At 42.1% G+C, this 12,265-nt stretch overlaps 1 protein-coding gene across 1 annotated transcript in view; it reads left to right on the top strand.

Moving 5' to 3' along the window:
• LOC136677411 (neural-cadherin-like) overlaps positions 1 to 12,265 on the top strand; it is a 261,783-nt gene that overhangs the window by 81,996 nt on the left and 167,522 nt on the right. Inside the window, exons 3-4 of the mRNA XM_066654931.1 lie at positions 6,232 to 6,429; positions 8,661 to 8,886. Of these exons, the coding sequence (XP_066511028.1) occupies positions 6,232 to 6,429; positions 8,661 to 8,886 (424 nt within the window). The remainder of the gene's footprint in view (positions 1 to 6,231; positions 6,430 to 8,660; positions 8,887 to 12,265) is intronic.

Genomic DNA, 12,265 nt, shown 5'->3' with positions numbered 1-12,265 from the left:
TGTAGCCTCTGCTACAGTGCTGGGAATAATTGGGTACAAAGTAACGTGTGCTGGGAAGTAATTGCTTTTTCCTGTAATGAAGTAGCGTAATGCATTACAGTTTAAATTACTTTAGTCACATTACATTCACTGATTTAATAAGACTTAGATTACTTCATTACACGATATTACAACGCTGAATATTAAGTGCGGGGAGCACTGTAAACTCAGTGAGCGTTCTGTCAAAGCATCTCACCGCAGTAATATGAAGCTCATGGACGAAGGTTTCAGTGCTGAATGGGAGCCTTAACTAAACCGGCTTGACTCAGTGTGATTACATCAGCTATAGATACATTGATAAATTGATTCATGTATTGCTTGCCATGGGGCGGCGCGGTGGCGCAGCAGGTTAGTGTCGCAGTCACACAGCTCCAGGGACCTGGAGGTTGTGGGTTCGATTCCCGCTCCGGGTGACTGTCCGTGAAGATTTGGTGTGTTCTCTCTGTGTCCACGTGGGTTGCTCCGGTTTCCTCCCACAGTCCAAAAACACACGTTGGTAGGTGGATTGGTGACTCAAAAGTGTGTGTGTTGCCCTGTGAAGGACTGGCGCCCCCTCCAGGGTGTATTCCTGCTGTGACTTACTACAGCTTCTTCACAGATGGCATGAACTCAGCTGCAGGGTCTTGGCATCCACTTCAGGAGTTTGGTGTGTTCTCCCTGTTTCTGCATGGGTTTCCCCCAATGATTCCAGATAGGCTCTGGACCCACAGCGACCCTGAACTGGATAAGCGCTTACAGATAATGAATGAATGAATGAATTGCTTGCCATTTGGGATGTACCACTGGTTTGAATACATGTCCACAGCCCTAGCCTCAAACTTAACATCTGAGACTTCAACCCATAGCAATTTTGTGTGCCAGCTCTAAGGAGCTGATTATGGTCTCCTGGGACTGTGTGTTTGGGTTCTTGACGTTCAGTGCTTAGTTCCTACCAAGAGAGGTTCAAGGAAGGGCCGCTGGTGAATGGGTGACATGTTCAAAGACTCCCAAGGCTCAGAGATGTGCAAGAAAGAATGAAGTCTATAAAACGCGTGACGTACTGTGTGTTCTAACACCTTTCCGTCAGAGCCATCATGACCTTTTCAGCGTTTTCAGCTTGTTGTGGCTGTACTTTCTGCAGCACTAGGTGTAGTCATTATCATTTTTAACAGTGTTTATCAGAGCAAAGGATACACACAAGAGCTGGGTACTTAAATAATGTGCACTGTGGTTATTTATTTAGAAAGAATTAATCACGTCATGAGCAGTGAGTGACTTTTTCCATGAAGTAATAAGTAAAGTGATCCCATTACATTTCCAGAACAGTGATTAATAATTCGTAATGGCTGTTCTGAGTAATTGCCCTGATTTATGGAAGGTATGATAAGGTGAACAGACCGTTGTATTTTACCTTCAGATTCAGGAGAAGATGCAGTAAATCATCCGTCCTTAATACGTCTTCCATAGTTTGATTGGTGGAGCCAGAGTGCGGAGGATGGCAGTTTTCATGCGGTGATGTTAATCTTTTCAGATACAAAAAAAAAGGAATTATGACTTTTGCATCTGAATCATTGGAGATTTGAATCGAATTTCCACCTCACTTTCTTCCTCGGCCTTTTAATTGGTAGTTTGATGTGAAAAGGGGAAAAAAAACTTCTCTGATATAATAAGATTATGAAAATCACAATTCCAGAGAGGGGCCAAATGGCCTCTTTGTAATCCTCTGAGAGAATATTTAATTAGATATAACACTCATTCTGCTCTCTCCTCTCTCTCTCTCTCTCTCTCTCTCTTTCTCTCTCTCTCTCCCTCTCTCTCTCTCTCTCTCTCTCTCTCTCTCACACACATTTTACCTATCTACACACCTATTTTACAGATCTATCTATCTATCCCCTTTTGTCTCCTTCTTTTTTTCCTACTTTTCTGTCTCATTCCTACCTGTCTCATCTGTCACTCTTGCTCTTTACTTTCTCTTTTCCTGCTATCTCTCTCTCTCTCTCTCTCTCTCTCTCTCTCTGTCTGTCTGTCTCTCTGTCTCTCTCTCTCTCTCTCTCTCTCTCTCTCTCTTTCTCTCTCTCTCATTTTACCCCATCTTGCTCTTTCTCTCCTTCATCTTTTTTTGTTTGATCTATCTATCTATCTATCTATCTATCTATCTATCTATCTATCCTCTTTTCTCTCCCCCTTCTTTATTTCCTACTTTTCTATGTCTCATTCCTACCTGTCTCATCTGTCACTTTTGCTCTTTACTTTCTCTTTTCCTGCTCTCTCCTCTCTCTCTCTCTCTCTCTCTCTCACTCTCTCTCTCTCTCTCTCTCTCTCTCACTCTCTCTCTCTCTCTCTCATTTTACCATTTTACCCCATCCCTCTCTCTTTCTCTCCTTCATCTTTTTTGTTTGTTTGCACTTTTTATCTATCTATCTATCTATCTATCTATCTATCTATCTATCTATCTATCTATCTATCTATCTATCTGTTTATCTATCTATCTATCTATCTATCTATCTATCTATCTACCTTCTTTTTTTCCTATTTTACTATGTCTCAGTCCTATTTGTCTCATCTGTCACTCTTGCTCTATACTTTCTGTCTCTTTTCCCGCTCTCTCTCTCTCTCTCTCTCTCTCTCTCTCTCTCTCTCTCTCTCTCTCTCTCTCTCTCTCTCTTTCGCTCAGTCTTTTTTTCTCTCCTGGCCCTGGAGACTGAGGAGATGTTAGTTAGTTAGCGTGCTGAGCCCTGAATGGAAAGAGCTCTCCATGCATAGGGTGGCAAATTGCATTCCTCCCTCCCTCTGTCAGCAGAAATCAGGGTGGAGAGAATGTGAGGGAAAGCTGCTGATTGGGCTTCAGGTACCAGAGGTAACAAAAGCAGGCCGGGAAGAAAGAGCAGGGCCACTAGTTGAAAAGGGAGCGTAATTTATTCATAGCAGCATGAAAAGCAGAGTGGCAGTGCTCTGTTAAAAGTTGAGCCGTTTTGAGAGCTCTCCAATGTGCGTTCTAACTGTGAACTGCTGCGTGGTCAAAGTGTGTCACACTTCCTCTCAGACTTGGAACTGTCTTGTGTGTGAGAGACAGTGGCTGTTCTTGTTTAGTTTCAGAGCAGATATGTTTTGGTTTTTGAAGAATTCACAGAAAAAGCACTTACATGTTTCCTCTTGTTTATCCAAATTGTCCTGATGATGTTTCAGAGGCCAACAGAAGTCATGCATCAACTTTCATTCATTCATTCATTCATTCATTATCTGTAACCCTTATCCAGTTCAGGGTCACGGTGGGTCCAGAGCCTACCTGGAATCATTGGGCGCAAGGCAGGAATACACCCAGGAGGGGGCGCCAGTCCTTCACAGGGCAACACAGACACACACATTCACACCTACGGACACTTTTTGAGTCACCAATCCACCTACCAACGTGTGTTTTTGGACTGTGGGAGGAAACCGGAGCACCCGGAGGAAACCCACGCAGACACAGGGAGAACACATCAACTCCTCACAAACATGCATAAACTTGGCTACTCAAAATTGTCCATTGGTGTGAGTGAATAGTGAGAGTGTGTGTCGCCCTGTGATTGACTAGCGCCCCCTCCAGGGTGTGTTCCCACCTTGTGCCCAGTCGTTCCAGGTCAGCTGTTACAGACAATGAATGAATGAATGAATAACTGATCCATTTTTATTAATTTGTCGATTCTGAAGTGTCCATGCTACGTAACGAGCTGCTGTTTTCAAACGATGTAAACAAACAAAGCCAAACGAACGTCTCCAGACAAACGTGTCTAACACACTTGTGTCTTATTAAAGGGGAGAGGCGTGTGCTGTTTCGTCTCCGTGTTCTCTCTCTGAAAGACTGTCTAAATGTCTCCTTTGATCTTTTTGCTATTTTTGCCTCCCTCCTGTCCCTCCCCCTCCCCTCTATTTTAATGTCATTGATTTATTCAGTGATTTGTCAGCTTGTGTTTTTCCCCTATTGTCTGAGGGTGTTTTAATACAGTTTCCATAACAACCTTCAGGCCATTTTACTGCCACTGTATTTTCTCTTAATCCTGCTCTGTTTCTGTCTGCTCTTTTTTATTATTAGTTCTCCCTCTTCTCTTGTGTCCAACTACCTCTCTGTCTGTCTGTCTCTCTCTGTCTGTCTGTCTCTCTCTGTCTGTCTGTCTCTCTCTGTCTGTTCTGATCTGTTTTGCAGTAATTGCTTAATCATTTGCCGCTCCAGACAGAGCTTTCTTTAAATATACAGTATTAATATTGAGGGGAGGGGGCGGTGTTTGGGGAGGAGGATTATGTGTGGGTGTGCATGTATGTGTGTGTGTGTGTGTGTGTGTGTGTGTGTGAGACGGCTTGTCGTAGCAGTCATGATGGACTCGTACACACTGCTGAACACCACAGCACTGATGTTTATCAGTTTACTGATGACCCTCTGGTGGGAGATTGGCAGACAGCCAGCTCCGCCCCTTTCTGTCCTCTGCCCTGAAGGCATCCCATCACTTCTTCTCTCTGTCAGCCCCTCTCTCAGCAGAGCTCAGGAACGGTGGTGTGCTGCAAAGGCTTCACCACTGTCTCACTCTGATTAGTTTATAAATACAGTGATGACAGAAAATATCCATCTGTGCTGCGTCTGGCAGCTGTTAGATTTTCACTGCTTTACAACAAAATCTAACACTTTTCTTTCTTGTATTTGAGACACCAAAACTATGCGAAGTATGAGACTCCGAAAACCATGAAAGAGCATGGTTTTAAATCTTTTTTTTTCTTTTCTATGGTTCATGGTAATTCATATTGTACCTTTCCCCCTTTCTTTCTCTCTCTCTCTCTCTCTCTCTCTCTCTCTCTCTCTCTCTCTCTCTCTGTGTCTTCCCTTCTTCTGCCACATTCAAATGTCTACTTCACTCTCTCCTTCATTAATATACGATTCTCTTTTATCTTAGGAACTGATACTATACCTGCACAGACTCTCTGCATTAGTTAACATTCTCTCTCTCTCTCTCTCTCTCTCTCTCTCTCTCTCTCTCTCTCTCTCTGTCTGTCTGTCTCTGTCAGTGGTGTGAGGTGGCAGGTGTACTGCTGTCAGCACCAATGAAAGGACCAATCAGCACCAGAATCAAAGAGACCCTGACTCTGTCACTTTCACACACATTCTCTCTCTCTCTCTCTCTCTCTCTCTCTCTCTCTCTCTCTCTCTCTCTCTCATACACAGATACACAGACACCTGACATCCTGTCATATTGAGAGACAGGTATAGTGGTATAGAGAGAGAGAGAGAGAGAGAGAGAGAGAGAGAGAGAGAGAGAGAGAGAGAGAGACTATGTTGAATGTTGTTGAGAGAAGGACATGTACTTCTGCAAAACTATTGCAAACATGTCACAGACTGTGTGCTCATAAACAGTCCAGGTAACAACCTTCTGGGAGGTAGCTTTAAGAGTTATTAACCTCTTCCCAAATCTGGTTCCAATGAACATTACCATATTTAACTCAGGCTCAGTTCATATTAAACAACTCAGAGTCACTTTGTTCACATTTTAACCATGCTGATTTAATAAAAAAATGTTTTAATGGTCATTGCTGAAACAGATCAGGTGTTTGTGGTGCTGAATGTAAGAGAAAAAAAGCCACTATGTAATTATGTAATTAGTATTTCATTAAATAATTGGAAAAATAACTGAGCGTGTTACAGGTGTGAGGAAAGGTCAAATAAGCCACAGTCGGCCATTTAAGGTAGAAACGTTAAGTAGAAGCTTAAATGAGCCTCTTTAAAATAAAGTGGAAATTCTGAACTTGATGCTAGCTTTAGTTTCAGAAATAGATCAAATATCAGATGGAGCCAAAAATAACGTAAGATATTAAATGTAAACGTGCAGGTATTTGTCAACATACAACATAAATGTGCTCACAGCTCCAGTACAAATACATTATAGGTATTTAGCAGACGCTCCTGTGTCTTACAAAAAAGCTTAGCACAAAAGTAAAGAACACAACATCAGACACCAAATATTTCTCGGTTGATCAGCTAGACTTTAGAGAAGGGGACATTTGTGAATCCACTCTGTTATACTGAGGTTGGTTCACTCTCTGATGAATCACATAATAGTGTTGAAGTCCACGTGTTTTTTTCCCTGTGGAAACATAATAGCAGGAGTAATCACCTCTCATCGTTGTCTGTGGTCAGCTAAATTTAGCAAACATTTCAAATGAGTAATAGTGCATTTTCTTTTGTTGCAGGTCCAGACTGGTACTTGGTGAGAGTGGAGCTGACTGTCCTGGATGTTAATGACAATGCTCCAGAGTGGACCATGGTGCCCCAACCCTACCTGGCAGTTGTGTCTCCTAATGCCCAGCCCAGCTCCTTGGTGTACAAACTTCAAGCCAGAGACGGAGATGAAGGCATCAACGGAGAGGTGGAATATTTCCTGTCTGATGGTAAGACAATAAATAAATGTTAATAACTGTTAATTAATACATGTTTGGCTTTCATATTGGGCGACATGAATGAGTCCTGAGATTACAGGTGGAAACAAGATTATAGGCTCTTTTGAGGCTTCACTTGTGTAAGGCATGGGACCTCTACCTTAGTCCTGTATAGCCAAGGCGAGGATACAAATATGATAACTTTAATTGAATGATGCTTTCATCAATACATTCAAATACATACATCAAATTGGAAAGAGGTACCTCATACCATTGAGCAGCTTTTAATAAAACCTGCAATTCCTGTGATGTGATGTAAAACAAATACTGAAACTGGCCCACAGTTCGTTAAGATCCAGCTTTTAAAGGAAGAATAAAATAAAACTACACAACAATCCTTTAAGATCTAAATATTAAAGGAGCGTGATAATAAGACTATTGTATGGCACTTTAAAATACAGATACCGATTTAATAGTTATCTCGGATACACAGGATATGCAGAGAAATGACAAGCATGTAATTAAAGTTTTAAGAGCAAAGTGCTCATAAACTTCCCTTGAGTTAAGTTTAGAATTTACACTCCTTAATACTAATGAGCAGCGTATCGAATAAAGCCCACAACAGACCGAGGTAAGAACAGATGGGTGACCCCTGAACTCGAATACACATCGCAAAAGCAATGCAAAAGAAAAAACCCAAATTAAAATGTAAGAAAATAAATCACTACACACTTAGTGAAGACAAACCATGAAGTAAAATAAACCAAAACCAACATACACTCAGTGCAACAAACAAGGAACTCCCAAAAACTCTTGAAAAACCCTTAATCACCCCTTAGTCCACAATCAAAATGAGTTATTGCTGCACACTAATCCAACCAAACCCTCTGGTCTCTTAATACAGTTCACAGTGATCCTAAAATGTTGGTATTTGGCACTAAAAGTGAGAATTAACATATTGAATCTGCAGTTTACTTAAAACTCTTCTCACTTTGATAGCACAGGGTTTGGTTCACTAACAATAGAGATCTGTTGCAAACTGTTGGAGCTGGTTAGTAGCCACGTCTAACTATGAACCCAATGTTACTTCAGCTACTCTCACGAGACTTGAATACCCACGTTTCCCATGAGTTTCTTAAAGGCACAGCGACCCATTTTCTCCACAATCTTATTAGTGGCACTGGCTACATCTGGTTCGCTTCACTTGTTAGGTGAAGCACTAGTGTCTGACCAAGCAGTTCTTTGAGAAGTGACCATTGCCGAGCAGAGTTCTACTGGTGTTTAGGCCTTAGATCCCGCCCTCTGTCCAATCACATTACAGTCCAAACCCACCAGGTTTGCCAGTACACACAATAGCTGTTGCAAACATAGCATCCTTCAGCCATAAAGCGACAAAGCGAACAGAGATGTTAGATTTTACTGGACCTTAAAAGCCACAGTGCCCTTATAAATATCTCTATGACAAGAGAAAGAGTAAAATGGGAGTCAATACTGGCCATGTGTTTGAATGGTGGAGGCCGCTTAGAAGGAGCAAAAAAAGTGTAAATATCATTGTTTGTTTTAAAAAATTGAGGCAAATTAATGCGTGTTTCTCCATGGTGTGTGTTTTTTAAACAAATTAAAGAGTAAGAGCTATGTTTTGAAAAGCCTTGTATATTCACCTCTTTAAGGTGGAACGGACCATTCAAGCTGGCAGATAACACCATTGTCTCACTAGGGTATGTAGATGTTGACATGATTTACACTTGGCTGTGTGTTTTAAACGGATAAATCCAGAAAGAAGAAGTGTTTCACAACATGTTTTGTTTATAAAACCCAGTGATATCTTTAGCTTCACATATTTAAAGTATTTAAATAAGAAGCTGGTGAATAGTAGGGGACTAATGACAACAAAGACTCGTAAACTGACCCATTTAAGGTGGAATTTTTGAATATGTTTGAATATGAATTGTGAAGAATTCTGCCTCCTAGCATTTACGATAATAACACCAACCTCATCAACTCTAAACATTTAAGGTGGATTAGACAGTAAATGCTTGTAAATGCAGGAAGATGGTGGCTTTTTCAGGTTTTCCCTTTTGCTTAAGTAGGTAGGTGACATGACATATGATTGGTTTGTGTGGAATAATAACAGCTGATTACATTTTCTTTTTTAACTTCAGAAGCTGGTGAATTACGTCAATAAGAAGAGGTTGAGGAGGCAAATGTAAAACCTGACATCTTAAATCACTTATGTGTTTCAGGAGGAGATGGTCGGTTTGACGTGGACAGGAAGACTGGTCACGTGAGGACCACCGGTTTGCCCCTGCAGAGGGATAGAGAGTATTTACTGACTGTTGTGGCTGCTGACCGTTTAGGCAGTCGCAGTCCTCCTGCTATAGTGTCCGTGGTGGCAGGACCAAGAGCTCCACAGTTCACCAATGCCTCGTACACAATATCCATACCAGAAAACACACCAGAGGGACAGCCGTGAGTATACCACACACACACACATACACACACATACACACAATTTTAGCATTTACACTATGGATAAATATAAACATTTGTTTAATAACTCTTAATAATAAAATATGAGTAATTTACTTATGTTTGCTGTGCAGATTTGGTAGCGTAACAGTCCAATGTAATTATGCAAACTATGCAATACTCATATGTAACTCGGTTATTACTGTGCTTTGATAATCAAATGGTTGTTCAAGCTGTGGGCGGCACGGTGACGCAGCAGGTAGTGTCACAGTCACACAGCTCCAGGGGCCTGGAGGTTGTGGGTTCGATTCCCGCTCCGGGTGACTGTCTGTGAGGAGTTGGTGTGTTCTCCCTGTGTCTGCGTGGGTTTCCTCCGGGTGCTCCGGTTTCCTCCCACAGTCCAAAAACACACGTTAGTAGGTGGATTGACGACTCAAAAGTGTCCATAGGTGTGAGTGTGTGAATTTGTGTGTGTGTGTTGCCCTGTGAAGGACTGGCGCCCCCTCCAGGGTGTTTTCCCGCCTTGCGCCCAATGATTCCAGGTAGGCTCTGGACCCTGCGACCCTGAATTGGATAAGGGTTACAGATAATGAATGAATGTTCAAGCTGTAGTAAAAAAATTCATCATCTTAATCTTCATATCATATAGTCCGATGGTGTCTTCATGTATTGGCTCCTATGCACACATGGGTACCTGCATAAATATATACACACACACACACACAGAGATACTTGCATAACTCAACCCCATGCATAGTAAATCTCCCACGCTGGGTGAACTGCTATTGTTTACTCTGTCGCAGTCACAAATACACAAATACAGCATCGCCACAGTGGTCACATGATTGTTTGTGCACCCGTGTGTGCTCTTTCTCTGGTGCTTTCTCTCTGTGTCCTGGTCTCTCTCTATCTTTCTTTCTCTCGCTCTCTCTCTTTCTCTCTGTGACTCGCTGAAGCATGCAGTCAACGAGCGATGGATTACACGCAGAGCTCATTAGCTCGCCTGGTGTGTGTGTGCCTGTGTGTGGTTGTGTGTGATGAGGAGCATTAAACATGCATGACACATGCTAATTCAGTATTGTCGTTCTGGTCACGCATTCTCTCGTGGGGCAGTGGCGTATTACCTGCTCTGGAGTGGAAATTGAGAAGCTCTACAATTTTTCCTTAGGTAAATTCATAATGTTTTTCAACAGGTTCTTTTTCTTTTTCTTCCTGAAATGGCAAATAGTCATTATCTTCCTTCTTGGTTTATGTTGTCTGCTTTAATTTTGGGTTTGGTTTCTTGTATACTCTCCATATCACCTCTGTTGGAGATTCTAGAAATGCATAAGAGCATCCCCCTGCACTACATGTTGATTTGTAGCTGTCTGTCGGAGGAATAAAGAGACCACCCACGCTGTCGGCTGATTTACAACAACCTGGAAGCCATTACCTTTGAAATGTGTCTTCTTACACTGCATTTATCAGAGTAAACGGTTTGCATTGGTGGATAAAATATCCATAGTTTTTAGCTCCCATATCAAATTTCTGCCAAAATGTCTGCCTCAGTGCTCATTTCTCAGGCACATTACATTACTATACATTTCACCATCACTTCTCAACCTCATCTCCCATTGCCTCCTTTAGAATGCAAAGGCCATGCAAAAATTGTCCATTTATAATGCACTGGCGTACCACTGCGGATCCCCCCCCCCAGGCAATCTGTACGTGGAAAATAATGGGCCTGCAGCAAATTAGTGGTCTGGTGACTTCTCTGTAATGAATGGCAACCTTTGATACAATTGTATCATTCACTGTACAGCTGTAACAGAGCTTTAGAAAATCGGAAGGTTTAAACCTGGGAAAGCCATAGCCAACCCATCATTAATGTCGTTTCCACGCCGTTGAAGGTGTTAATTATTCAGGATATATTTCTTAGAAGAATGGAAAAATGGACGACCCCTAAAAAATATGCAAAACTTGGCAGACCACAATCAGCTTCCTCCTGAGAAAAACGGCATCTAAAGCTGTCATCTTTGAGAGATAGAGGAAAATTAAGCTCCACTTTTAAGATCTGAAATAATCCAGAATGTTTCTGTCCATCGTTTCTTTCTGAAAATACAGTTCAGTGCCAAAACTCTGAATATCAAACTTACAGAGTCATCCACCACTAAGAAGGACTCTCTGGATTCCAATTCCCATAATCCTTCTGACTTGCATGTCCTAGTCTCATGCCCTCCCTCATCCAATCACAGTCAATTCCTTCATATCCCTTCCCCTGATACTGATTCCATACACCTGTGAGTGATTACCTGCCCTGAATGTAAACCCCTCAGGGTGTGAGGTTCATTGTGAAGTACTGTCACTGTTCTTGTTATTGCCGGTTTTCCCTTTATGCCCTGCCCTTCTGGTTAGTTTGCTTGTTTCTCTGTGTTTTAAGTTTTTGACTTTGGTTTGTTCTTGACTACTTTTGTCTCACTCATTTGCCTGCACCTCTTAATCTCGGTTTGTCCTTGGCTGTATTTCTTCTCTGATTTATTACTTTCCTGTTGACATTAAAGAGCTATTTCATATCTGTGAGCGTCTGGTCTGTCACAGCCACGTGACACTGAAAGGATGTGATGATTTCCGGAACTGAACCTTGACATCTGAGATGTGGTTGTAGGTTTTTATCCTGATAATCACACGACTCTACTCGGCACGGCTCATCTTGCGTAAAGTTTGTAGCTTTTCCATTGGCACAGCTCCCCCGCGAAATAGGGCCAGTGACGTTGCAAAACCCTGTATCTAATGGAAATTTGAGGGCTTTGAAAACCGCAACAATGGCGGCGGTAAAGTTAGCTGCTGTTTACTCATTCTGTATTCGTGTGTTTTTGTTGTTTTTTGGACTGAACAAGGCTCCGTGCCCCGGTTCTCACAGGTCAGTTTTCCTTGTTGCACATGCAGTTTTCTCTGGACATCTTAATTGGCCATCGACCCGAGGAGCATATAAATCTCTTCAAAACACCTCGAGGTAAAGTTACGTGCTGCTGTTGTGAGTTGGATATAACTAAATGTGAAAGCTGTTGTAAATTAAAACATTTTACAAGCGGTGAACTTGTGCTGGACTTTAATGAGCACTGCGTTTAGTGGTGATTGACATTCCTCTCTGGTCAATTAGTGCTCTGCAGAGATCCCTAGGTAGGGATCTACTCCCCACATGAGCAGGGACTTAGACAAAGTACCTGGCTTGACAAGTGGATAAGACAAGCCGAGCTGAGTCGAGTAGAGTCATGTAGGTTCCATGCAGTGGAAAGGTGCCATAAGACTGAGCTTTTGAGCTTGGTGTGAGCAATAGTATGTGAACCTTTTCAATCAGTGGGGTGACAATCAGGTGCAAGTAGGCCCCATTTTTATTTAC

The sequence above is a fragment of the Hoplias malabaricus genome, chromosome X2, assembly GCF_029633855.1.
Source record: "Hoplias malabaricus isolate fHopMal1 chromosome X2, fHopMal1.hap1, whole genome shotgun sequence".
NCBI lineage: Eukaryota > Metazoa > Chordata > Actinopteri > Characiformes > Erythrinidae > Hoplias > Hoplias malabaricus.
The sequence above is the reverse complement of the archived record's forward strand: the minus strand, read 5'-3'. Positions and strand labels throughout refer to the sequence as shown.